Source organism: Myiozetetes cayanensis, unplaced genomic scaffold (genome assembly GCF_022539395.1).
Source record: "Myiozetetes cayanensis isolate MyiCay16 unplaced genomic scaffold, myiCay2020 scf19, whole genome shotgun sequence".
Lineage (NCBI taxonomy): Eukaryota > Metazoa > Chordata > Aves > Passeriformes > Tyrannidae > Myiozetetes > Myiozetetes cayanensis.
In genome coordinates, this window is record NW_026087400.1 from 12,014,538 (window position 1) to 12,040,701 (window position 26,164).

General features: G+C 60.3%; 1 protein-coding gene across 2 annotated transcripts; it reads left to right on the plus strand.

Annotated features, from left to right (window-relative positions):
- SOGA1 (suppressor of glucose, autophagy associated 1) lies at positions 1-24,911 on the plus strand. Of its 2 annotated transcripts, none has more exons than XM_050313537.1 (16): positions 1-397; positions 8,077-8,301; positions 9,820-9,978; positions 12,559-12,621; positions 15,392-16,624; positions 17,618-17,734; positions 17,909-18,034; positions 18,365-18,595; positions 18,773-18,880; positions 19,450-19,617; positions 20,623-20,874; positions 20,971-21,042; positions 21,430-21,500; positions 21,718-23,167; positions 23,263-23,404; positions 24,433-24,911. In XM_050313537.1, exons 2-16 carry the CDS (start codon positions 8,104-8,106, stop codon positions 24,459-24,461), a joined length of 4,419 nt encoding a protein of 1,472 aa, XP_050169494.1. In that variant the 5' UTR covers positions 1-397; positions 8,077-8,103; the 3' UTR covers positions 24,462-24,911. The 2 variants fall into 2 exon arrangements, with proteins under 2 accessions (XP_050169494.1, XP_050169493.1); XM_050313536.1 differs by having other exon boundaries at positions 3-397; positions 17,615-17,734.
- The last annotated feature ends 1,253 nt before the right edge of the window (positions 24,912-26,164 follow it).

The following is a 26,164-nucleotide window of genomic DNA, read 5'->3' on the forward strand; positions in this document are numbered from 1 at the left end:
CCGGCGGTACGGAGCCGACACGGCGGCCCCCGGGGCGCGGAGAACGGCGGCGGTGCCCGGCTCGGTGCCGGCGCCCGGGCCGGGCTCCGGGCTGACCGACAGCAGCTCGGAGGTGTCGGACTGCAGCGCCTCGGAGGAGGCGAAGCTGCTCTCGCTGGAGCTGGGGCTGAGCGGCAGCGATGGCGAGTCCCCCGGCAGCGCCCCGCCGCCGCCGCCCTCGGCCGGGGAGGCGTCGCCGCTGCCCGAGGAGCCCTCGGTCGCCTCCGTGGCCAGCAGCCGCCTGCAGCTCAGCACCTCGCTCGCCTTCTCCGACCTCACCGAGGAGCTGCTGGACGCCGGCACCGACGGGCTGCTCCGCGAGCTGGAGGACCTGCGCTCCGAGAACGACTATCTCAAGGTGGGCACGGCGGGACGTCCCCGGGCACGGCTCGGTGTGGCGTGGCATCCCTGGGCAGTACTGTGGCAAAACGTGGCGTGGGTCAGCCAGTGTCAGCATCGCTGTCCACAGCGTGGTTCAACGTTCTAGAGCTTTGCAGGGCATCTGAGGGCACGGCTCAGCATGGCACAGCATCCTTGGACGTAGCATGGTGTGGTATCCGTGTGCACGGCTCAGCACCTCTGGGCAATAGCATGGCACAGCATCCCTGGGAATGGCATGGCATGTCCCTGCATGGCTCGGCATGGCACAGCATCCCACAGTGTAGCTCAGTGTGGCACAGCATCCTTAGGTACAGCATGGTGCAAGGCACCCCAGGGCATGGCTGGGCATAGTTTGTCTCAGCCCAGGGTGCCCTGTCCTAGCCTGGCAGGGCATCATCAAGCACAGCCTGGCCTGACTCTGTTGGGCAGCCCAGCACAGCATGGCTGGGTGCAGGGCTTGGCACTGCTCAGCCCAGCATGACATCACTGGTATGGCACAGCCAGGAATGACCTGGCATGTTGTGGCTGGGCCTGGCTTGGCTCATCTTGGCACAGCGTGGCATGACTGGATGAAGGGCCTGGCTTGCCTAAGCATGGCCCCACTGGACACAGGGCAGAGCTCTATGGCTGTGGCACAGCGTGGCCCAGCTGGGCATGGTCCAGCGTGGTGTGGCATGGCTGGGCACTGCTTGGCTCAGCGTACCATGGCATGATTTGGCACAGGGCAGGCACTGGCACAACATGGGCCAGCTCAGCCTGGCATTACCCAGCTAGGCATGGCTTGCCCTGGCACAGCAGAGATGGGTGTAGTATGGCCAAGCCTAGTATGGCCATAGCTGAGCATGGAGAGGCTCAGCACAGCCTGGGCTGGCACAGCTCAGCATGGCTAGGTTTGGCTCAGCCTGGTTTGGCATCCTGGGACACAATATGGCATAACCTGACCTTGTGCAGCTGGGCAGAACCCAGCCTGGCACGGGGTAGGATGCTCCCTGCTGCTCTCTCTGCCCGCTGATGCTGCCAGACCCTCGGGAGATTATCCAGCTCTCTTCTTCCCACTGATTCCTGTGCTCCCTGGGGCCTTTTTCCAGGCATGCAGAGTGGCTGCCTGGTTCATGGGTGCGTGATAAAGCCAGGGCAGACGTGCTGTGAGGGGACAGGGGCACAAAGCCATTCTGCCTCTGGTCACACATTGGCCTGATGCACTTGGTACACGCTGCCTGCTGCAGGGTGGGCACCAGCACCCACCAGCTGCCACGTCCTTGGGGCTGCAGGCATTTTAAACCCTCTGATCTCCTTCAGGGTGGAGCTGTGGGTGAGATGCTTGTGCAGTTACCTGCTGCAGGGGTCAGGGATGGGTACCTGGCTGCTCTTCGGATGCCACAGGTTGGAAGTCAGGCCAGCTCTCATCTGCTGGTGCCCACGTTTGTAAATGTGTCGGGATTGCAGCCCCGAGGTGGGAGCTGGGCATTGGTGACACGCTCTAAGATGCTCAATCAGGCCCTTTGTCCGTTAGCCAAGCCCCAGTTCACAGCTGGTATCCCAACTCCTGCCAGAATTAGCAGCAACAGCTTAAGGGCTTTGATTTACTGGGAGTTGGAAAAATACAGATGAGGCCCCTCCGTTTCCAAGAACACGCGTGCGAGCGCTGCCATTCCTGTGGACAGAGTGATTGCTTCCTCCATTTCCACAGGATCTCCTTCCTGGCAAGCTGCAGGCATGTGGGGGGTGAGTGTTTTACCTGCCATGAGGAGTGGTAGCTCAAATCCCCTGGCCAGGAGCAGTGGGAAAGCAGAGAGCTGCTGGAGATGTGCACCAAGACTGACCATGGGGATGCTGGTGGCATCCTCCCTCCTCTGCCAGCATGTGTGTCCCCTCTCTGACATGTGCATCCTGCTGACATCCATGTTTCCGTGCTGGAGCTCGTTTCTCCTGATGCTCAAGCAGGAGATTGGGGTAGTACCCTGGCTCCAGCTGGGCAGAAGCCCAGAGCACACTCCCCTTGTGCTCCAAAAAATGCTGGAAGGTTTGCCTAGTTTCTCCAGCGAGGAGCAGTAAACTGGGCTGGGCTGGGCTGCAGCAGAGTGCTGGCTTGTGCTGTCTGTGCTAAAAAGTCAGGGATTGGAGGACTTAGAGCAAAAATAAAGCCCTAACCCAAGCACTGGCATTGCCTGCCTTGCCACGCAGCTCCCTTCCCCTCGAGTGTGGATGAATCAGGCTTATCCAAGGTGACTTATTTCCTAGGACTCACTCGAGTAGCTGCAAATGAATATTTTTTTAATGTATTCACCAGAGCCAGCTAAAACCTAGTGCGTATTGAAAGCGAGATGAGGATTTTTGGGGGTGGGAGGGTGTTGGTGACGTTCTGGCATGAGCCAGACGTGTGTGGTGCTACTACGCCCGTGTGCTGCACGCTGGGGTTTGGGAGCTTCCCAGCAGAGCTCCAGCAGTGCCAGCTCACGTCCCATCTTTCCTCAGCTGCCATAATAAAATGTACGTGTTTAAACACACTTCACCCCTTTCTCTTTGCAGCCCAGATCTGTGCAAGGCTCTGCCTCCTTCCTCCTGCTCTGGGAGTACGAGGAGGACTGGTGTCTCCTCTTGTCCCTGCTCTCAGGGTGGTGCACCTGCTGTAACCCTCCCTCAATGGGTTATTCCAAGTGTTTTCCCAAAAAGGGGCCGTTCCTCACGGGCAGGTTGGCTGCCTGGTGAGGGAGGAGGTGTCTTGGGTGTCCTTGCCCCGTCTCACTGTCGCTGAGCCGTGCACTGGAGAGCAGCTCCCAGCCCTGCTCAGCGGGCTGGAAAATGTGAGATGTGATACGGCAGCAGCTGCGGAGGGACAGGCAGACAAAGAGTGGGCATGGAGGGGGTTTGGAGCGAGGGGAGGGGATGCCTGCAAACCCTTTCCTCTCCTCCCTGCGGGAAGGGGCTTAGGCAAGAGCCATATAACGCTGGGAGCACAGCACTGCCTGCGCCTTCCTGCTGCTTGTCCCCCCCCTGCTCCCTGCCCTGAGTCATCCCACATCCCTCGGGGTTTGCGTGCATTTCCCAGCTCTGGGAGAAACATGCAGAGTGGGTGGGTGCCTTGTTATCCCCCGGGCAGTCAGGGACCAGCACATACCAACATCGAGGGCTCTCTGAGAGCATCTCGAAGGGGCACTGGGGGCTGTGCCTGGGCAGCCTGGTTGACACTGAGCCCCTGCTCTGCTGCTGTTCAGATTATGCCCAGCCACAGGGACAGGGACAATTCCCGGGGATCCCAGTAACCACCTGCAGAGCCAGGGCGCACAGCTTTGCCATGGAAGGTTCTTTGCAGCCTCTTGCCTTTTTGGATGGTACACGACACGGGTTGGGCTGCAGAGAGCCCCCAGCTGTTTGCCTGTGAATTTATGGGGGCAGGTGTAAAGGCGAGAAATGTTGGTTTTTCCCTCACTCCCAGTGCTGATCGGGAGCTGGTGTGCTGGCCAGGGGCAGGGATCAGTGCACAGGCTGCTGCGCTGAGCTCCATCCAGCGTGACATGGAGGGAAGGATGGCTGGTGTTTGCTGTCAGAGCTGGGCTAGAGCTGCTCTTAATGCACCTAAAAAAAGCGTTTTGTGCGATATGGGCGTGCCTTGCCCATCCTTCCACCCACTGCACCCCGGCATGGGCTCGGGGACACGCCTGAGCACCCTGGGCAGTTTCCTTTAAAAATCCCCTCTGATTTTATTTTCTCTCTAGCAAATTCTAGCATAATTCCCTCTCCTGCCTGACGGGCGCTCAGAGTTAATTGAAAGCTGCTGCTTTTGTCCTGTAATCTCGGAGGAAGCCGGTGCTTGTTGCTCCTGCACGGTAATCCCTGTCTTTGCACGAGGGAGCCGCGGGCGCAGCCGCTGCCAGCAGGACCCTGAGATCTGCACAAAGGCACCACTGCAAATCATCCAGGCAGCTTCCAGCCTTTCTCCTCCCCTACATCCCGCTCTGAGGTTTAGGGGTGCTGGTGGGGGGTGCAGGCAGGGCTGTGCCCCACAAAGCGCTGCCCGTCCCCCACGGGCAGGCGGCTGCTGCTTGGCTGTGCCCCAGAGCCTGGGGCTGCCAAAGTGAGGGTGTGTGTGCTGGCAGCGGCTCCAGAGCCAGCCATGGCGGCATTTGCATGATCCTGTTTTGTATCCCTGGCTGCTTTCTGCTTCCCGGAGATAGCGGGTCCTGCTGAGGAGCTGCCGGCGTTGCACGGAGTCCCCTGCTCAGCTCTGAGCTCGCTGCATTCTTGCACTCACTGAAGCCAGCGAGTAACTCCCCTTGGAAAGGAGACCCAAAGGTTTAACTCTCTTCTGCAAGCTTTGGTGGGTCTGGTCTGCATTTTGAGGTGTGCTCTGCTGTTCCCACTGGCCCCCCTCCTGCCCTGGTGCTGCTCAGGGCCATCACCCTAAAGCTCAGCCCTTTCTGGGTCTTGCCCTTCCAGGAAGAGCTGGTGTCCTGCAAGTGGATGTGTGGACACAGCTGTTACCTCCTCCTGCTCTGAAAATGCATGGTTCCTTTTTCCTGAACTGGAACCAGGCAGTTTGCATCCCACCTCTTCGCTTCTTAGTTTCCTTAATAATCTCCCTGGGGAGAGACGATTGTCTCCGAGGTTTGTGCGGAGGAGATTGAAGGAGGGCTGTCTCTTGGGCTCCTCCATCGAGGGTAACCTGGCTCCTGCAGACACAAAATGGACTGTTTGCTTCTGCACACAGTCCTTTGGGCATTCAAATGAGTCTCCCTGGACTGCAGATTCCCAGTGTCTTTTCCAAGACAGGTGATTTCTGGTGTAAAAACACCGTGAAATCTTTGCTGCTGCAGAGGCAGGATGAGCAAGATGCAGAAGTGGGTAATCCTGAAGGATGGAGGGTGTGAGCACCCCAGGAGTGTTTGGAGGCTGTGACTACACACAAGGGTGGGAACCCTTGTTGTTTATAGGACAAGTGGCCGAGCACAGCAATTGTGTTGGAGAGAAGTCATTTATCTCCTCCTCAGTGTTGCCCACCTCGTCTCCATTTCACACTTCATTTAGCATTGCTTACGGTGCACCATGCTTACAATGCCACCCCCCGAATTTGTGGTGTTTCTGTGGGGTTCCTCCCTTCCCCTGGCTCTGCTCACACCTTAATCCAAATGGAATTTTTGCTGAGTTGGGCATCAACTCCAGAAAATGTGCAGATGCACAGGGTGAGGCTCAGTGGCTGTCACAGACTCCTGAAGCCATAAGGAGCCCCCTTTGCACCCCACGTGCTGCCTCCAGACCCCACAGGGCTGCTCTTTTGCCATGGCCTGGCCGTGAAGGAGGTCAGCTCTACCCTCCTAAGGTCTCCTCTAGTTAGCTGGCATTTTTCCACTCTCCAATCCTAATCCCTTTACTATGGCTTAGTGGCGTGGCTTCCTTCCTTGGGGCAAGCTGGGGCTGCTGTGCTGTGGCCACTCCAATGGGTTTATTGGCGTTATAGGATGCGGGTAAATTCCTGCAGCAGGAGTGAAGGGAGGCACCGCTTTCCCAGCCCCCCAGTGCCAACCCTGCTTCAAAATCCCCCAGCCCCATCCACAGGGAAGCAGCCAGTGAAGGAGCAGCTCAGGGCTGTGCCTCCAGGCTTTGCCCAGGCCGTGGATCACGCTGGACACGGCCTGCCCCTAAAATAACGGTTGCTACAACCCGAGGCATAAACAAGCAGGAGCTCTTAGCAGGGCAAGCCCAGGCTTCCTTCCAAGCAAATGCAAGGTTTGGTTGGGTTTTTTCCAAGGTCCCTGATCCCTGCCCTGCTCAGCTGCTGCCTGGGGAAGCCGCATAGCAAACAGGAGCGGGAAGGGTCAGTGCTGGAGTGGGATTGGAATTGTATTCCAGCCACGATTCTCCTGACTTTGGTGGTGAGAGGCTGTTTTCCACCACCCGTTGCACTGCGCCTGCTCACCTGCAATCCATAATGCTTTTTTGTCCTGTGAAAGCTCCCAAGGAATAGATGCCATAAACCAGCTCTCTGGGCTGGTTTGGCTCACGGGGGTTTTGCTGGTGTCCCCAGAGCTGTGGCACTGCCATGGGGGGGGGGTTTCCCTTCGAGTTTGTCACCCCAGGGTGTGTCACAGCCATCGCAGGACTGTCTGCCAGGACATGTGGCTCGTCCCTGGGGGATTTCCTGTGCTGGTGGGGGGGTGTCCCAAAATGTGTCTGCAGTGATGCCCTTTCACAGGACAGTCCCTGGCAGTCCCTGGAACAGCCTGGCTGGGTGTCCATCTCGGAGCCTCGGGGCTGTTTCTGCTCTGCTGTTGTTCTCAGGACCCCCCAGCAGGAAGCAGAGCAGTGGAGGGTGGCTGGACACTGGTGGCCATGGAGCCACCGGGCTCTGCCAGCCCAGGCCAGGAGATAATCCGGGATTGTCTAATTGACGTTCCTTCTTTGTCACAAAGTGTTTAAAGCCAACAGTGAGTGACTGTGACTTGTCCCTGCAGCTGCCACCCCCCTCCCTGAGCTCGGCTTTGCCTTTTGGGGAGTTCTTGCAGCTGGGGCTTTGTCTGGGCCGGGCGAGCGTGGCAGCCGCGGTGCCAGCGCCTGGCAGAGCCGGCACAGAGCTGCGGTCTCGGGCTCTAGGACACTCTCATGGGCAGTGTGGGGAGCAGAGGGGTCCTGTGCCCCCTGCCCAGGGTGAATCAGGGCTGAGCACCCCCACTGCCTGTGCTGGCCCCTCGTGTCCCTCCCCTGGCCGTGCTGTGGTGGAGGGTGGCGGCATGAGCCCCTCACTTCTCAAGTGGCAGTTGTGTTTGGCAGCAATGGGTGGTGTTTAGTGGCGGGGTTTTTGGCAGGAATGCAGGTGCTTGATCCCTTCCCAGGAGCGTGCTGGGTCCACCAGGTCTTGTTGAGGAGAACAACCAGTGTGATGGCTGGAGCGTTTGCTTGGAGGATTTGGGTCGAATCTATGTTCATGGCTACGTGGAAGGAGCTTTGGGCAGTGCAGCCTGTGAGGATCCATAGGGGACAGTCCTTGAGCATTCCCAGTGGCCACAGCCCTGGATGGGGTGGTGGCACTGGGGATTCCACAGCAGTTGTGTGCTGCAGCCCTGGAGGATGCTTTGGGTTGGCACTGGTGCCAGCAACCCCTGGCCCTGCTGTGACAGTGATGCAAAGGCTTCATGCTAGAGGCTGTGCTGGGCTGGGAGAGCTGATGGGACTGGGAAGGGGTGGAAATGGGCACCCAGCTCAATGACTGCTGCTTGGTGGCAAAACAAGGAGCAAACTTTGGTCCCCTGTGCTGGTGGCATCTTGTTCATGTCCCTGCGTTGCCTCCCCTGTCCTCGCCTGCTGTCTTCTCCCTCCCTCCCTTGCCTCCCTGACACATCTTCTCCAAAGATAACCTAATTTTTCTCCCTGTGGCTGCTGCCTGAGCTGCTCCTGCAGCTCCTCTCCCTCCCCCTCCTTCCTCTTTCTTTTACCACAAATACTCTCAGGCACCCATGTTGACTGTTCCCCCCACAACGAGTGTCTGGCTCGCCTGTGGGTGATGGTGCCCAGCTGGCTCTGAGCCCTTTTCCTGCCAGATTTGGGCTTGACCCAAGGAGTTGCAGGTCTGTGAAAATGGCTTATGGGGTGGAGGAGAACAGGAGAGCCACAGTGGTGAGGTGTCCCACAGATCTGCCCCCTCTAACACACGTCTCCCCACAGGATGAGATCGAGGAGCTGCGCGCCGAGATGCTGGAGATGAGGGATGTGTACATGGAGGAGGACGTGTACCAGCTGCAGGAGCTCCGGCAGCAGCTGGACCAGGCCAGCAAGACCTGCCGCATCCTCCAGTACCGGCTGCGCAAGGCCGAGCGCCGCAGCCTGCGCGTGGCACAGACCGGCCAGGTGGACGGAGAGCTCATCCACAGCCTCGAGCAGGACGTCAAGGTGAGCCTGGCAGGGGACGTCCCCACCCAGGCGGGGCCCCCAAAGTGGTTCTTGATGAACTGTGGCCATGGAGGTGGCAGGGGGTGTCAGGCTGTAGGGAGCTCTGTGGGGCTGTGCTGTTTGTGAGGCTGTTGATGGGGACAGCGCGATTCCCCACTATCAGTGGGGATGTGAGAAGTGGGAGCAGTGCTTTGACTGTGCTCAGACCCCAGGTCTGAGGACATCTTGGGGTGGAGATGGCCAGCATGGCCCAAGGATGGGGGTTTCAGTGCCATATGTGAGGTTCATCCTGTACAGACTGGAGGTCCTTTATCCTGCTCTGGTGGGGATGTGATGGGGCCACCACTGAGAGCAGGGAGGGAGTGTGGGGACTGGGACCCTGGGCACCTGGGAGCTGCTCCTCTCAGCCCTTGGGGACACCTTGCAGAGCCCCAGGAATCACAGCACTCCGGGCTGGGGCAGGGACAAGGGGATTTCTGCAGGGTGACGTTGCTTTGCCCTCGAGGAGCCGCTGGTGCCGGTGAGTGTTTGCTGAGGGCTCTTGCTGACACAGCTGCTGCCAGGAGGGGGATATGGTGCCAGTCAGAGACAGCTCTGCATGGATGGGCAGCGGTTCGAGGACTAACTTTGTTTTTTGAGCAGAAAACAGCCAGTCCTGGCGCCAAGACATGCCACAAGTGTAGGGCTGTGAACCCGCCTTGTGCTGCCCATCCCTGCTGGGGCCCTGATCCCCTCCCCAAACCTCCCATCAGCCCCCAGCTTGGGCTGCTGCTGCCAAAAACACCTCCTCCAGCTTCTCCCTTTATGGGAAAGAAAGCACAGCCCATCCTTGGGGGAACAGGAGCCTGACCCCGTGGCCTGAGCCCCTCCAGGCCTACAGAGGGTCTTGCTGCTGCCTCCTCAGCGCTGGTGTCCTGGGCTATGCAGGGAACACGGGCATTGGGGACAATTTTCCCTTCCTATGGATGCAAGAGTAAATCTTTTGTGCTGTTAAGCTCCCTTTATGCCAGGGGCTGCTCGCTTGCAGGGATCTGGAGAAGAGGGGAGGCTCTGGGGTGGGTGTAGGCACCCTTCACCTCGGGGCAGCTGCTGGTTTTTCTGTAATGTGATGCAGCAGCTCGCCTTTCTCCTGACCAGCACAGCTGCTGCCCACAGTGAGAGGCTGCCTGTTCTGATGCTTCCCAACAGATTTTCCAACCGTCTGGGGGCTTTTCCAGCCTCATGGTGTAGGAAGAAGGTAGAAAAAGGCAACAACAGCATGGGGTTAGAGATGGAGAAGGCAGGTTGGCCAGGGGATGGGGGCATGAGGCAGGCTTGCAGCTGGGGAAGGGGGAACAGCAGTCAGCACGTGTTCAAGGAACACACACAGGAGTCAGGGTGTCACCCACCAGTGTCTGCTCCAAAGGATCTCAGTAACAGCCTGAGGTTCTCTGTGTGAGTACTGTAGGTGCCCAGGAGCCACAGTCCCAGCCCCCTGCACAGTGTGGCAGTCTGATGAGACCCCTGTTGTGTCCCCAGGTGGCCAAGGACGTCTCTGTGCGGCTCCACAATGAGCTGGAGGTGGTGGAGAAGAAGAGGATCAGGCTGGAGGAGGAGAACGAGGACCTGCGCCAGCGGCTCATCGAGACCGAGCTGGCCAAGCAGGTGGTGCAGAACGAGATGGACAAGCTCAGAGAGGTGAGGGGGACATGGGAGGAGTCCCCAAGGCTCTGCTCGTAGCAGGTGTCCTGGCCCTGAATCATGGGATCCCCGAACCCTGCTTGAATCACTGAAACCCAAACCGTGCTGCAGATGCTTGTGAAACTTGAGCAGTGCCTGCCCTCGGCACGATTCATCCCACCCTGCGGGCACGGGCTGGCTCTGCCCCGTCTGGGGGGGCTGCAGGGCTTCCCCCCCTGTGCCAGAGACACTTTATATGTCCTCATCCACTTGCTCAGCCTGGCCACCTGGGCCGTGCCCAACTCCCACTGGGCAAAGCCCAGCGTGATGTGTGGGGTCTGTGTGTCCCTGGCACAGTGCCCGGTGCTGGATGTATCCTGACCACGTGCTGCTGGTTCAGACTGGGCTGAGCCGTGGGGCTGCATGGCAGCCGTGTCCCAGTGGTGTCCCAGAGGTGTCCTGGTGGTGCTGCAGAGCTGGGTGGGTGCACCATCCCCTCTGTGTCCTGGGCAGCCACACGTGTACCCATAGGCACAGGTCCAGGGCACTCTTGTGCCACATTTGGGACCAGCTCCTGGCAGGATGTTATCCTTGGTGATAGGAAAGGCATGCTGGTGACAGCATGGACTTGTGATGCATTGCAGCACTTGTAACCCACTTCCCTACTGCCCGGGATGCCTTTGGTCCCCGGGGAGCCTGGGGAAGCACCGCTGGCTGAGCCATCAGGGCGGTGTGGGGGAGAGGGAAGGCTCTCACTTCCCCCACCATGCTTCCTGCGCACAGCTTGGGATCTCTGGGGCCAGCTCCCTTTAATGCCGGGACCAGCTCCTGCGAAGGAGCTGCAGGACCCAGCTGTGGTCACACCCATCCCCTCTCAGCCACTCTCCCACCGGTGACAAGGAGCAGTGTCCCCCACACGGGGTGTCTCGTCCCTGGGCTGTGCAGGCTGCACTGACAGCCATGAAATGGGTTTCCCTGCAGCCGGGAGCGAGGGCTGAATAACAAATGGCAGCAGTGGGAGCTGGGAGGGAGCACTCCCGTGCCTGGAAAGCAGGCAGAGAAAATGGTTTCGTGGTCAGTGTGTGGGGGGTTCCAAGAGGCAGCTGCTGCCTTGCCCTGGCTGAAGAGCCTGGGACAGGACAGGATACAGCCCCTCTCTGCAGCTGCCTGAGCCCAGAGGGGATGCTGCCGGCTGGTACAAGCTCAGAGACGGTCCCCAGGCTCGGGATGGAGTGTCCCCAGGGTAGCAAGGGCGTTGGGGTTACTCACTGATTGCAGAGTGCTAATTAGGCAAGCATTAGACAAAGTGAGCTAACAGCCCTCCTCCACCTCCTCCCTGCTGCTGGAGGGCACAGAGCCTGGCAGAGCTGAGAGCCAAGAGGCTGCACAGGGCTGGGCTCACCCCTCAGGGCTGATTATTTCTCCCTTCCAAGAGGTTTCTCCCATAATTGGGTAATTGTCTGGGGATCATCCCCAAAGGCACAGGCATTTTCCTCTCTACTCTACCCCTCCATGGCATCTCCTGGGGGTGGGCAGGAAAATGGTAGGACCAATCCGTGTACCCCACACCAAACCCACCACGTGGAGCCACGCTGTGACCAGACCCTCAGGTACAGCCACCCCAAGGGATGCTCCCAAGGTGGAGCGATGACATCTGACCCAGGGTGCTGTGCCTGGGGTGCCTGGGGCTGTTTGAGGCTGGTGATGTCCTGTGCCAGCCCCAGTTCCCAGCGCAGTGGGGGTGAGGGCTGTCGACGTGGCACAGCCAGCCCCTGGGAGAGGCTCTGCAGCTCCAGCAGCTCCAGTGATGGTCGTGGCCTTAATAGGAAAGCCTGGAGCCCAGCACCTTGGCACAGGCAGCAGCTTACATTTCACAGCTGCTTTCTTTGGCTGTTGGGCCTCAGCACCAGCTTGGAAATAGGTCCAGGGCAGCTGCATGGATCGTGCTCATGGGGGCTGTGTGGATGTTCTTGAAGGTTTTCCCCCAGCTCCCCTCCCCAGGGAGTTCTGGGCACCCGCTTTTTTCTCACACTTTTAGTCTCCCTTATTGCTCTGTCTGCCTTCCCCATCTCCCAGCTGTCCTCACTAGCCTGGACATTGTCCCTTGTGTCCCCAGGGACCCTGAGAGCAGAGTCAGCACTGTCCTGCTGAGGAGCCCTCCCTATAGCTGAGTGACCAGGACATGTCCCTTGCTTGGGGAAGAGGCGATGGGGAATGTCATCAACTGCTGCTCTCACACTGGAATGCCCTGAGAGCTGTCCCTTGGCCTGGGGGTTGGATTCCCTGCTCCATCCAGCCCTGACAGTGACTGTGACTCAGCCTCTCCACTCTCCATGGCTCATTTCCTGCTCACTCTGCTCTCTCACTGCTCGCTTGCCTGCAGGGGGAATTTCTGGCCAAGGCTCATGATGTGATGCTCGCCAGTCCAGCTCCCTCCAAGCAAAGGGCCTCCCTCAGCCCACCAAGGCTCGGGTCTTCTCCTGGGGTTCACAAGCAGCTGGAAAAGTTGGCGTGGATGTCCATCCATGCTGTGTCTGTCTGTCTGCACTGGGGTGCTGTGGGATTGCTATGGGTAACAGCTCTCTCTGCTCTCTGCAGAATTCCCTGAAGAAGCGGGGCTCTCGCTCCCTTGGGAAGGTGGAGAAGAAGCCGTCAGTGCAGGTATCAGTGCCAGTGCATCCAGGACACACCACAGTGACCCACCAACACCCAGGTCACGGTGCCAGCTGGAGAATACGCTGAGCCCAGGAGTAAATCTGGGCATGGCAGTGCCATCCCCTCCTTGCAGGGCTTTGCAGAGCTTTCCTGCCTCTCAAAGCCCCCGCATAAGGGAGGGATTGATGTGCTGGGCCATCCTCTTTGTCCTCAGCCGCTCCCTTGTCTCATTTATCAATGGAGCAGCAGTGGCCAGGCGGTGGCTTTAACCCTTTCCCTGTGTAAGGAGCTGAAGGACTTTGGCTTTTACATTTCAAAGCTGCCTGTGCCCTTGGGTTGTGGCTGTTGCAGCCTGGGTCTCTCCTGCCTGTCAACAGCTGTGCTTGAGAGTGGCCTGAGAACCTCGAGGGGCCTGGGAGAGCAGAGGGTCCCCACGGGGGGGATGACTGGAGGCCACACGCTGTCCCTGCCCCTCTCAGGCTGCCAGGGCAGAGAAGGGGATGGGGGATTTGTCGGTGGCAGCAGGATTTCAGCTGTCACTTGCTGTTGGGCTGAGCTGCTGTGACTCGCTAATGCTGTTACCAGGGCTCGGAGAGGCAGAGCTGCTGTTGCTGGGATAGAAAGGCAAGAGGAAAAATCCTCTTTCAAAGGCAAAAAGACGTGAAAGGTTTATTTTGGGGAGCAGATCTGTTCCCCCAAAGCTGAAGCAGGGAAGGAGACACAGTAAAGCTACTCCTGACTGAGAGCGTCTCATGGCAGGGACCCCGAGCACCCCAAGGGTTCTGGGTGACCTGTGTCCTTGCTGGCAGCTGCAGGACAGGGATCCCCAGGCCCTCAAAGACTTTCCCCTTCAGTCTTTCATTTGTTATTTCCCTTTAACTCCATCCTTGAGATCCCTTTTCCGGCCAGCCCAGCGTCCTTCCCCCACTTCCCCAGAGAGCAGATTGTGGCTTTGCACCTACAGCCGGCTCTGCTCTGAGCTGAGGGGGCCCCTCCATCACCCCTTTCCCAAGGCTGAAGCCCCTCCTCTGTCTCCTCCTGAGGCAGGAAACAACCCCTAGCTTTTGGCAGCAGTAAAACCCCTTCTGCTCCCCACACCCCTGCAGAGCTGAGACCCCTCAGCGTGGGGATGCAGGGCTGGATGCAGCCCCAGCTCTGTGATACTACAGCAAGGAGCCCTCCCTGGGCTTCCCTGGGTGCAAATGCCCCTGGATATGGCTCCTCCATCTGCTCCCTCTCCAGTGGCAGGGCTGGTGGCCCTGTGGGCACAGATGGTTGTGACTCATCAGCGGCTTCCTGGGCCCCTTTCCTGCCCGGCCGAGCTGGGTGAGCATCAGCACTCACCAAAAATGGAGCTGTGGGGGACAGACTCAAGACCGAGGTCTGCCCAGGCCCCAGGGACACTCGAGGGGGTCCTGGGGATGTGTGTGTCCCTCTGGCAATGCCAAGGGGTAGAGGGACACGCCGGGCCGCTGCTTTTTTTTTTTCCCTGGAAAAACAGGAACTGAGGTCATGTCTGCCCTGGCGGGGAGAGCTGCCCGCCAGCCCTCCCCTAATCTCCACAGCTAATTAGGGGGACGCAGTTTAATGCGCCTTAACGAGGCCACATCTCTGTGCATGAGCACAGAACAGCAATAGGGTGGTTCCTGTGGTCAGGGCAGGACATTTGGGGAATAAAACATCACCCCAAACTCATGGGATCTCCCCCGCTTCCCATCACCCTTGTTATGAGCAGTCCAGGAAGTTTGCAGAGTAAATATCTGCTGCAGGGTTTTAGGGGTGTGAGGGTGGGCATGGCTGGGAGAGCTGGGGTCTGGATCATCCAAAGAGGGGCACAGATTGTTCCTGCCAGCCAAGAAAAGGGGAAAGGAGGTGAGTTCAGCTATGAAAAGGGCTGACAGGGTCACCAGCCACCTGGCCAAAGGGCTTGGCCACCCCCATCACCCACCCATCTCCAGCGGGTGCAGCAGGGTGAGGGTCACGGCCAGGCAGGTCCCCTCCTGGCAGCCACCACACCAGAGCTCAGAGCACTCAAATGACCCCACGGCACGGGAAGCTGCGAGCTGGACGTCAGGAAATCCTGGCCCTCCATCCAAAAACCTTCCCAGAGCAGAGAAACGCTCTGTCTGGGCAAATAGCCAAGGTGCTAACTGCTAAATAATAAAAAAAAAAAACAACACAGTGAGAAACAGTCCTGAGAAGCAAAGGCGTTTGGGAAGGGACTAGAGAGCTGATGCCGAGGCTTTGCTTGGGTTTTCAGTTCCCTGGCAAAGTGGTGGCAGCGAGACCAAGGGCTGGATTTCGGGAGGTTTCCAGCTGAAACTGCTGCTTTTCTGCTCTGTGATGGAGGATTTAGGGCTGAGTGGGAGGAGCAGAGCCCTGCTGAGGGTGCAGTGCAGTGGCAGCAGTGCCAGTTGTTTCAGTGCTTGCTGGCTTTTAGGGGAGGAAACCTTGGTGACTTTTATTTTGCCCTGTGGAGTCTTGACAGCTTTCTGTCCCCCTCTGCCCTGTGGTGGATTGGGCTGGGCTTGGTCTACCCATCCCTGCTGGTGGCTCGATGTCCTTCCTGGGGCCAGAGCCATGGGTCTCCTTGCCCAGGCTCAGTGCTATCCCTGAAAGCCTCCAGGATAGATCTCAAAGCTTCTTCCCCTCCACGAGTGGCTGCAGCTTCCTGGGGATGACTGGGGTGGAAGGGTGGCATGTCCCCAGGGCTCTCTCAGAGCCCCCATGGCCCCTGTGAGCACCTTTCTAATGCCCACACCCTCCGTGTCCCCAGGAGGACAGCGCAGACCTGAAGTGCCAGCTGCATTTTGCCAAGGAGGAGTCGGCCCTGATGTGCAAGAAGCTGACCAAGCTGGCCAAGGAGAACGACGGGATGAAGGAGGAGCTGCTGAAGTACCGGTCCCTGTACGGGGACCTCGACAGCTCCCTCTCCGTGGAGGAGCTGGCCGACTCTCCCCATTCCCGCGAGGCCGAGCTGAAGGTGCACCTCAAGCTGGTGGAGGAGGAAGCCAACATCCTGAGCCGGAGGATAGTGGAGCTGGAGGTGGAGAACCGCGGGCTGCGGGCGGAGATGGACGACATGAAGGGCCAGGGGGACAGAGAGCTGCCGGGGCAGGACGCGCGGTTCCTGGTGGGCGTCTCGAGCTGCGGGGACGGAGGGGACACGGTGGCGGAGCTGCGCCGGCACCTGCAGTTCGTGGAGGAGGAGGCCGAGCTGCTGAGGCGCTCGCTGCTGGAGCTGGAGGACCAGAACAAGCTCCTGCTGAACGAGCTGAGCAAGTACAAGTCGGAGCACGAGCTGGACGTGACGCTGTCGGAGGACAGCTGCTCGGTGGTCAGCGAGCCCTCGCAGGAGGAGCTGGCCACGGCCAAGGTGCAGATCAGCGAGCTGAGCGGGAAGGTGAAGAAGCTGCAGTACGAGAACCGCGTGCTGCTCTCCAACCTCCAGCGCTGCGACCTGGCCTCCTGCCAGACCAACCGGCCCATGCTGGAGACCGACGCCGAGGCCGGGGACTCGGCACAGTGCGTCCCCACCGCCGGCTGGAGGGACGGCACGGGCGGCGGCGAGGCCGATGGGCAGGACAGGGTGCCTGGCAACGGGAAGGTTCTCGATGGCCCCGCCAAGGTGCTCAAGCCCAAGGACCTGGAGACCTTGCTGGGCATCAGGGACCAGGCGACGCTCGTCAGCAAAGCGATCGACGTCTTAATTTCGGATGCCAACGGCTTCACCTCCGGGCTGAAGGCTTGCTTGGACAACGAGTGCGCGGGGGTGCTGCTGGGCGAGGCGGTGGGCAGCGGTGGTGAGAGCCCCAGCGACGCCAAGCTGATGAACGTGCTCCTCATGCGGCTGGGAGTGCTCCAGCAGGACCTGGGCTGCCTCGTGAGGAAGGTGGACCACCTCACCGGCGGCCTCAAGGAGCACACGGACTCTTTCCCCTTCTCCAGCCCCAGCAGCCACGACGTCACCAAAGAGGGGTTGCAGAAGGAGCATTCCTCCGACTTCCAGGTACAGCTTCTTCCCACATCCCTCACAGCAGCTGCTGCTTTATTTGCTGCCCCATTTCCTCCTGCTTTAATGGAGCAAACCCTGATCCCCAGTGTAACCTCCCTCCTGCCTCTCCAGAGCGAAATCCAGACTAACACTTCACTGCATGCCAGTGGCACCGGGGACAAGGTAGGACTCTGCTCCAACAGAGTGTGCCCAGGGCAGGAGGCAGTGGGAATCCTGGCATATCCCAGCACAGGCTGGTCGTGCCGAGACTGCCCTGCCCGTGGCCAGGGGCTCTCAGGTGCAATCCCTCCTTATCAGGGGCTGATGTTTTGGCTGCTCAACCCAATATCCCCAGCTTGGAAGCTCTTTTGTGTTGGGAATGCACTGGGTGAGAGGAGAGCAGCCTGTAGTCCCTGAAAGCATCCCAAATTGTGGGGACCCCGCTTGCAGGAAGCCTCAGCTCCCAGGGGTGCCCAGGCAGGGTAATTTGGAGAGCAAAGGCTTCAGGCCAAATCTGCATCCAATGAGGAGCACCTTTGGAGCAGTGGAGAGCAGCTCATGCCTTGCTATCACCCTCCTCTCAGGGGTCCCAGCTCATGCTGGGGAGCAGGGATGTCAGTGGTGGTTGGGGCTGCGGGCACAACCCCTTTTCTGGAGCACACTCCCTTGTTCAGAGTCCTATTTTTCTGCATGTGGTCCCACCAGTCCCGGGTCGCAGTCTCCCCCAGTCACTGCATGGCACCGTAACTGGTGTTTGCACATTTTTTCCCTCTTTCTCTCTTTCTTTCCCTTTCCCCAAACAATCCAGGCCACGTGTCTCCTCATCCTGTGTTTCCTTTTGGTTTCCGCATTGTCTCCCGCCATGGTGGTGAAGCTCCTTCTCCTCATCATCCTTTTTGTCGTCTTGTAGTTCTTTACCGTTTCGGAGACCCATTGTTTTGTTTTCTGGCTTTTTTTTCTTCCCGCTCTTTTGGTTTGTTCTCATTAACTTGCCCACGCATGCAGCAGCCTGATTTTAGGGACGCCGACCCTTTCCGCATCCCCCACGCCAAGGACACGGACCCCGCACATCCCCGGAGCTACAAAACCTGCCGGCCTGAGGAGAACGACTCCTACGCCACCGAGGTATGACACGGGCAGGGAGCCACGTCACCTTGGCCAGCGCCGCTGGGGACAGGGCTGGGGGACAGGGCTGGGAGCTGGGGACCAGGGAAGCTGCAGGGCCCAGCTGGGGAGGGACACGGGGAGGTGCAGCCAGACACAGCCCACCATCCCTGTGGCCTCTCCGGGCTGTTGCAGATGAAGGAGCTGCAGCTGGTGCTGTCAGAGGCCAACGAGAGCCTGCGGGGGCTGCAGGAGCAGCTCTCGCAGGAGAGGCAGCTGAGGAAGGACGAGGTGGACAACTTCTCACAGAAGATCTGCCAGGTGAGTAGGCAGCAGCCTGTCCCCACACCTGTGGCTGTGTCACCTCCAGCCCCAGCCCAATGTCCTGCTTGGGGACCTGGGTGTCACCTGGGAGCTCACACAGCATGTCCCACCTTCAAGGGACACAGGCTGAGCTCACTCCTCTCACACATGAGTGTGCAGCCATGCAGAGCTTCCCCCGTGGCACTGCCTCAATGGCTCTGGTGTCCCCAGCACACTGCCAGGGCATTGCAGCTCCCCAGAATAGGGACATGGGGGTGACACCAGGTGCAGCCCAGACCCTGGGGTGGAGACACCACCGGGTCCTGGAGCCCACACATCTCCCCACAGCTGAAGGAGGATCACCAGAAGGCGCTGCTGCGGCGGGAGTTCGAGCTGCAGAGCCTGAACCTGCAGAGGCGGCTGGAGCAGAAGTTCTGGAGCCAGGAGAAGAATCTGTTGGTGCAGGAGTCGCAGCAGTTCAGGCAGAGCTTCCTCCTGCTCTTCATGAAGCTCAAGTGGTTCCTCAAGCGCTGGCGCCAGGGCAAGATGGTGCACAGTGAGGGCGAGGACTTTTTGGAGGTACAGTGGGCTGAGGGGCTCCCACCTCAGCTACCTTGGAGGGGGGAACACACCGTGGGGCATCCCCAGGGCTGTCCCTTGTGCCTACACGTCCCACCCAGGGCTGTTTGGGTGTCCCCCGACCCTGGCTGTGGGCTGTGGGTCCCCTCCTCACCCCAGCCGTGGTGTCTCCCACAGGTGAACAGCATGAAGGAGCTGTACCTGCTGCTGGAGGAGGAGGAGCTCGCCCCACAGCAACAGGCAGACAACAAGATGTGTGCTGGGGACACCTGGACCCCCAACACAGTGAGTGGGGTCCCCACAAGCCCAGGGGTGGATCGGGGCAGGATCAGCCCCTGCTGTGGCATATGTGAGGTGCATCCTGTGCAGACTGGAGCCCAGGGGCTGAGCTCCCTTATCCTGCTCTCGATGGAGATGTGATGGGGCCACCACTGAGGGCATGAGTGGGCAGGGAGGGAGTGTGGGGACCAGAACCCTGGGCACCTGGGAGCTGCTCCTCTCAGCCCTTGGGGAAACCTTGCAGAGCCCCAGGCATTGTGGCAGTGCGGGCTGGGGCAGGGACAAGGGGATTTCTGCAGGGTGACGTTGCTTTGCCCTCGAGGAGCTGCTGGTGCCGGTGAGTGTTTGCTGAGGGCTCTTGCTGACACAGCTGCTGCCAAGTGACATGGGATGGTGGTTCCTCTCAGGGTGCATGGCTGGGTGGGGATGCTTACTGCAGACACATCACCCCTAGAGGTTGGTCCCTGCCTTGGGAGCAGGGCTGGGATGCAGAGAGGGCAGCTACCACAGAGCCGCCCTGCCTTGGGTACCCTCTGGGTCCCAGCTCCCCGTGCTCACCCCTGTTCCCTCTGCAGCCCAACGAGTGCATCAAGACTCTGGCAGACATGAAGGTGACCCTGAAGGAGCTGTGCACGGAGCTGCGGGAGGAGCGGCGCGGGGCCAGCGAGCTGCAGCAGCAGTTCACCAAGGCCAAGGCTGCCTGGGAGATGGAGCGCGCCGAGCTCAAGTGCCACATTGCCCAGGTGGGAGCCCTGGGCACCCCGCGGGCTGGCAGAGCCCCCTCCTTGCCTGGTTGGGGGCTGGGGGGCTGCCTGTGCCCCGTGCCAAGCGCTGGCCGTTGGGCAGGGCTGGGAGCAGGGTGGCACTGTGGGAATCTTAATTAGCAGCCGCTCAGGCAGGCAAGTTTCTATAGCAACGGGGCTGGCATGGAAATCTGACTGTGGAGCAGCAGAGGATGCTCTTTATTCCTCTGCTGGATTTGTATGGGGGGGTTGGGCTGGGACAGGGGCTCAGCATCCCTGCCCAGGACAGGCATCTGAGAGTGGCATCACAGCCCTCCTCTCCTCTCCAGAGTTACAGCACAGATGGGGGCTCTGCATTCCCTGTGGATGCTGCGAAAGGAATGCATGGCTGTGGTGGGGGCAGGAGGTGGAGGGAGGGCAGCCTGGGCTCCTGCCTGCAGAATCAGTCCCGTTGGTCCCCCAGCCCTGCCCTCCCAGTGATGAGGGGTTTCTGCTCCATCACACTGTGTTAGCTGCAGCCCACAGCTGTACATCAGCTCTGCTCCCTAGAGCAGGTGCCAGTGCTTTCCAGGCAGGATTTCTCCAGGCAGAGCTCAGCAGTGGTCCCCAAGTCCTCACTCCCCCTCAAAAGAGAGCAGCACCCCAGTGGCAGCAGCATCCTTGGGGTCTGCTCTGCCAGCCCGGCAGGTGATGCTGCCCCTCCCCAGGAGCCAGGTCCCACATGGAGGAGTGTGGGCAGAGCACAGCCAGGCAGGCAGGACATTCAGCCTGTGTCCCACTGGGTGACCATCTGCCAGGCCAGCTGGCACAACATGGCTGCAAGCCAGGGCTGGCCACGGTGCCCACAGCTCACGGCCTGGGGGACACGCTTGTTGCCCGAGCTGGCAGCATGGGGCCAGCACTAGGGAAGCGGGATGCCCACAGCCTTGCCCCTCTGCTGGAGGTGTCCAGCACCACTCTGGAGCCACGGGTCCCCCACAGCCACCAATGTGTGTGTCCCTGCAGCTGGAGTCAAAGGCAGGCAAAGGGATCGCAGAGCGCGCGCTGCCAGACTGGAAGGTGGCACTGAAGAGGGAGCGCGAGGAGCACCAGCATCTCTTGGCAGAGTCCTACAGCGCCGTCATGGACCTCACCAAGCAGCTGCAGATCAGTGAGAAGAACTGGAACCAGGAGAAGGTGGAGCTGCTGGCTCGCTTCAAGGAGGAGCAGCAGCAGGCAGAGCAGCAAGCGAAGGATCTGCAGAACAAACTCAACCAGGTATGATGTCCCCCATCCTGAACGTGCCCTCCAGCCTCTGCCACTTGCCCAGAGGGGCACATATTGCAACTGTTGAGTGACTATCACGTTCTCCAGTTGCAGAAAGGATCCAACCCATGGGCATTGAAGCACTCGGAAATGGAGAAGCATGGCAGCAACTGGAAAGAGGTGGGTTAGAGAGGGTGGAGGGCTCTCAGGGTGCTCCTTAGGTTCAGGTCTATACTAAGGGTTGGGTGGGAGGTTGTGTTTACCTCAGTTAACACCCTCTTAAACAGCAAATGATGCTGCAAGTGGGAGCACCAGGAACTGGGGAGAATGAGAGGGTGGAGGGCATAGCTGAACCCCAAGGGCTTCTGTGGGGTTACAAAAAGCTGATGTAAAAAAGGTGTGGATGCAGTGAGCCCCATGCAACCCTGGGAATGGGATGCTGGGCCTGGGAGTGTGTGGGAAGCTGGTGGTGCTGGAGGGGAGCAGGATGCAGCCCATGCTCCAGCCCGTCTCTGTGCTTTGGTCCTGTGCTGGCTGACCCTGGAGCTTTCTCCTGTGCCCTCCTAGGCTCTCAATGAGAAAATCACAGACAAGGAGACAATCTCTGAAACAGAAGCCAAGGGAACCAACCTTAAAAGGTGAGTGTGCTGGTGCCTGCATTGCTTCCCAGAGCACGGAGAAGGCCCCTGGGCTTGACATCCCTGGCAATCAGGGAGAGATGCAGCCATGGTCCAGGGTAGTCCTAGAGACCAAGGGCTCTCCATGAGGAGTAGAACTGGGCATCCAAGAAGGTCCCACTGTGGTGGGAGCACCATGCCTTCATGTCCCCTTTTGATCCCGATCCTCTCCCCACAGGACCAAGTCGGTTTCCTCCATGTCAGAGTTCGAAAGCTTGCTCGACTGTTCTCCCTACCTCCCTGGAAAGACCGTGCCAGGGCTGAGTGACCATGCCCGGGGCAAAAAGTCATCCTCAGCCACCCAGCTGCTGCCCAACGGGATCCGGGACAGCGCCAGTGTTCCTCCCTCCAACTGTACATATGTGAATATTGAACAGCCTGCCCCTGACAGCCTGGCCAAGGAGAAGCTGGGCGTCTCCTCCTGGGACTACTCGCGGGCAAGCAGCCTCTCCGGGCACGACCCAGCCCACAGACAAATACAAAGGAGCTACACGGCGCCCGACAAGACGGGGATCCGCATCTACTACAGCCCGCCGGTGGTGCGGCGGCTGGAGGCGCCTCTGGTGCACAACAAGGAGGGCAAGATCATGATCGAACCCGGGTTCTTGTTCACCATGGCCAAGCCGAAGGAGCCGGAGGAGTCGGCCAGCACCGAGGGCACCTACAGCCAGTGGCTGTGCAACTTCTCCAAGCAGCAGCGGGAGCTGCTGGACGGCGGCGCGGTGGAGGGCGCGGTGCCGCCGGTGCCGCGCTTCCCGCCGGCGCTGCACGACCTGGAGATCTCGGGCAACATGAGCGACGACATGAAGGAGATCACCAACTGCGTGCGGCAGGCCATCCGCTCCAGCTCCCTCGAGAGGAAGGTGAAAAGCACCTCCAGCCAGACGGTGGGGCTGGCCCACGTGGGGACACAGACCATCCAGACGGTGAGCGTCGGCCTCCAGACCGACCTCCCGCGCGGCGCCGGCGTGCACGGCAAGAGCTGGTCCCCGCGCAGCTCCTCCCTCGTGTCCGTGCGCAGCAAGCAGATCTCCTCCTCCCTGGATAAGGTCCATTCCAGGATCGAGCGGCCATGCTGCTCCCCAAAATACGGCTCTCCGAAGCTTCAGAGGAGGTCTTCCTCCAAGCTGGACGCCTCCAAGGACAGAAGCCTGTGGAACTTGCACCAGGGCAAGCAGAACGGCTCTGCCTGGGCCCGCTCCACCACCACCCGCGACAGCCCCGTGCTCAGCAACATCAACGACGGCTTGTCCAGCTTGTTCAGCGTGGTGGAGCACGCGGGCAGCACCGAGTCCATCTGGAAGCCGGGCTGCCCTGAGAGCAGCCGGGCCAAGCCCGAAGCACCCAAGTATGGCCTCGTGCAGGAGTTCTTCAGGAATGTCTGCGGGCGGGCGCAGAGCCCCACCACCCCCCAGGAGAAGAAGGAGGCCACTGGGGAGGAGGGCAGCAAGAGAGCCGAGCACCCCAGCGCCGTCACCCACCACCCAGCCGAAAACATCTCCCGCGTCCTGAACAAGAAGGTCCTCAAGCAGAGCAGCTGCGAGGACCCCAAGCCCTTGTCCCCCGGGCAGGGCAGTAAGGACACAGCCCTGCGGGACCCCGACCTCATCTCGGCCTTAGCCAGCGAGGTAACGAGGCACGGTGCCCCCCGGGCTGTCCCGCCGTGGCGGGGGTCAGGGTGCCCGGCCCCTCTAACCCGGCTGTGCCCTGTCTATTTTTGCAGGACACGGCGTGTGACTGCAGCTCCCAGTCCCTCACGTCCTGCTTCGCCCGGCCGTCCCGCTCCGCCGTCCGCCATTCCCCCTCCAAGTGCAAACTGCACCCCGCGGACCCCCCCAGGGCGGAGGAGAAGCCGGGGGCCTCGAGTGAGTGAGGACGGGGGGCCGGGGGACGCAGCTATCCAGTGCCTGCTATCCAGAGTCCTGCCGGAAGAGCGCCCGCGCTGACGCCCGCGGGGGCCCCTCTCGGAGGCGGCGCGGGCGCATCTGTCTCCTAAACGTCCCCTCGCCCCCGGCGGGGACGCTTACGAAGCAGATGTGGGGTCGGAGGCTGCCGGTAGCCCTGGGGGCGCGGGGACATCCCGGCCAGGGTGGTCACTTCACCTCCCGCTGCCGGCACTGGGGGGTCCTCGCCGGTGCCCACCGCCCCGGGAATGTCAGCTGAGACCCCGCCACGCCGAGGGCTCGCCGGGCCCTGAGAAGGGGAGAGCGGCCGGGGGAGGCTGCTCGTGTGGACAGGGGGGGCTGGGGGGAAGCGTTGCCCTATAGAAGCACTGGCTGGAGGTGCAGTGCTGTGACGGCCCCGGGGACGGAGGGTGTTGACTCTGGTGCTGCCTGCCCTGCGCGGGCTCCAGCTCATCCTGCCAGCCCCGATTGCGGTGCTGCCTCTGGTGCTGCCAGCGCTGTCCGCCCTTTTCGGGCTCCAGCTCATCCTGCCAGCCCCGATTGCGGGCGGTTGCATCAGCCGCACGTGCTTCCCCGGGCAGGAAGGAGGAGGGAGGGAGGCTCCCTGCGGTCACCCGGGCTGCGCTGGCTGGGAGGGCCCTCCCTGGCCATCCTTCTGCTCTGGGGGTGCTGCTGAGGCCCCTTTGCTGCTGGGAAGGGTACTGGTGGTCCCCGGGGCTCCTCCAGCTGCAGGGATGGGGTCGCTGGGTGCACAGTGTGGGGAGAGGCAGTGTGTGCCTCTGTGTGTGTGTGTGCCCCCCTCAAGGGGCCACAGCCATGGTGCCCCTGCCTTGCACCCACCTCCTTGCTTGGGGCCACTTGTAATTATTTTTCCTCCAAGTGCTGAATATACATATTTCTCTTTTTTTTTTTTTTTTCCCCCTCTCCTTTCTTGTTTTGTTGTTTGTTTTTTTTCCCCTCCACTTCTGGCTCTGGCCAACTCCGGACAGCCTGCAATGTAAAACCAAGTGCATTTTAAAAATACTGAAATGAGCTACATTGGAGAGGCACCAATTGGATTAAGAGATTGTGGGTTGGGAGGCTGCAGCGTGGCCCATGGCCTGTGCTGCACATCCCTCTGTCACCACCAGAAAAAGCCTTACCTGAGGAGGGAGGGGGCAGCAGTCTCGGCCACCACGGCAGTGCAGAGCTCCTGGGGCTGGGGGGCTGTGACCCAGCCCCACACAGAGCAGCATTGGTGCCTCTGTGCAGCTCCAGGAGAGAGCAGAGATTTCTGAGGTAGCTGCCTGACCTATTTTCGAGCTGCCTGCCAGGGGCCAGGCAGGGATTCACCCAGATGGAGCTGCCTGCAGGTGCCTATGGATCCTGGGGCTCTGTGCATTGCTCTAGGGCTGTGTACACTGCTCCAAGGGCTCTGGGCACTGGGCACTGCTCCAAGGGGCTGTGTACCCTGCTCCAGGGGCTCCATGTGCTGCCTCAAGGGCTCTGCATTGCTCTGGAGCTCTGTACACTGCTTTTGGGGCTCCATACACTGCCCCAAGGGCTCTGGGTGTTGCTCTGGGGCCGTGCATGCTGCTCCAGGGGCTTTGTACGCTGCCCCAGGACCTCTGTACGCTGCTCCAAGGGCTCCGTGCATTGCTCTGGGGGTGTTTACACTGCTCCCAGCGCCTCTGCACATTGTCATCCTGCAGTTCCACTTACAAACTGCTGGTGCTGCCGAGGCTGCTGCCCTCTCCCGTCCAGCCCAGCCGCTCTGCCTGCAGCAGCAGCAGCAGGGCTGCATCACTGCCACGTCGCAGCCTCCGTCAGCACCTCCGCGACGGCCACTCACTGCCTGTGTCTCCAGACACAAACCAGCATCAGCCAGGGCTCTTCAGGCCCAGCACCGATGGCCTTTTGCTCCTGGCTCCACGGGGACCCTCGCCACGCGGGTGGGGGGCACACAGGGCAGGTGCCACCCACCCTCACCAGCAGCCGGGGCCGGGCACTGTCCCTGCCTTGCCAGGGAGCAGTCGGGTCTCTGTCCCACAGCACTGCCACGGGCGATCTCCTGCTGTACATAGATCCTTTCGGGGTGGTTTTTAGCCTTTTCATTGATAAATCGGGGTTTTGGTTTTGTTTGTTTGTTGGTTGTTTTGTTGTTTGTTTTGTTTTTTTTTTCAAAGACTTCTCTACTTTTGGAATGTGGTTTCTCATTTTTACAACTGCCTTTTAATTATTTGTAATATTGGTCGGTTCTGTCTTACTCTGTAAATAGCAGTGCTGGGCATTTCCCGGGGGGGCCGAGCCGAGGCTGGTGAGGGATTTGTGGGGAAAATCTGAGGTGTGGAGGTGGCTGATTCTACCCCAGCCCCTGCATGGACTCTGCCCTGTCCTCCCCACATGCCAGTGCCCGGCCTGGGGTGAAGCCTGAGGTGTTTTTGGGCAAAGCCATGCTTGCCCCTGCCCCGTCCTCCTGCCTCCTCTCACCAGCCCATGCCAAGGTCGCATGAAGGGCACCTTGTGCTCCGATGACAGGCTCCCTGCCCACCCTGTCCTGCACCCCTGTACCATGCCTGCTTGTTGTGTGATGAATAAAGGTCCTGCAACCCCTCACCCCACACCCTTGGTGCTGCATTCCTGTGCTGTGGTGGGGGGACCATGCTGCTACAGAGGGAGGTGTGGGGTGATGCATCCTGTCCCTCTGTCCCCACCATCCTGCCTGCTGCCCAGCCCACACAC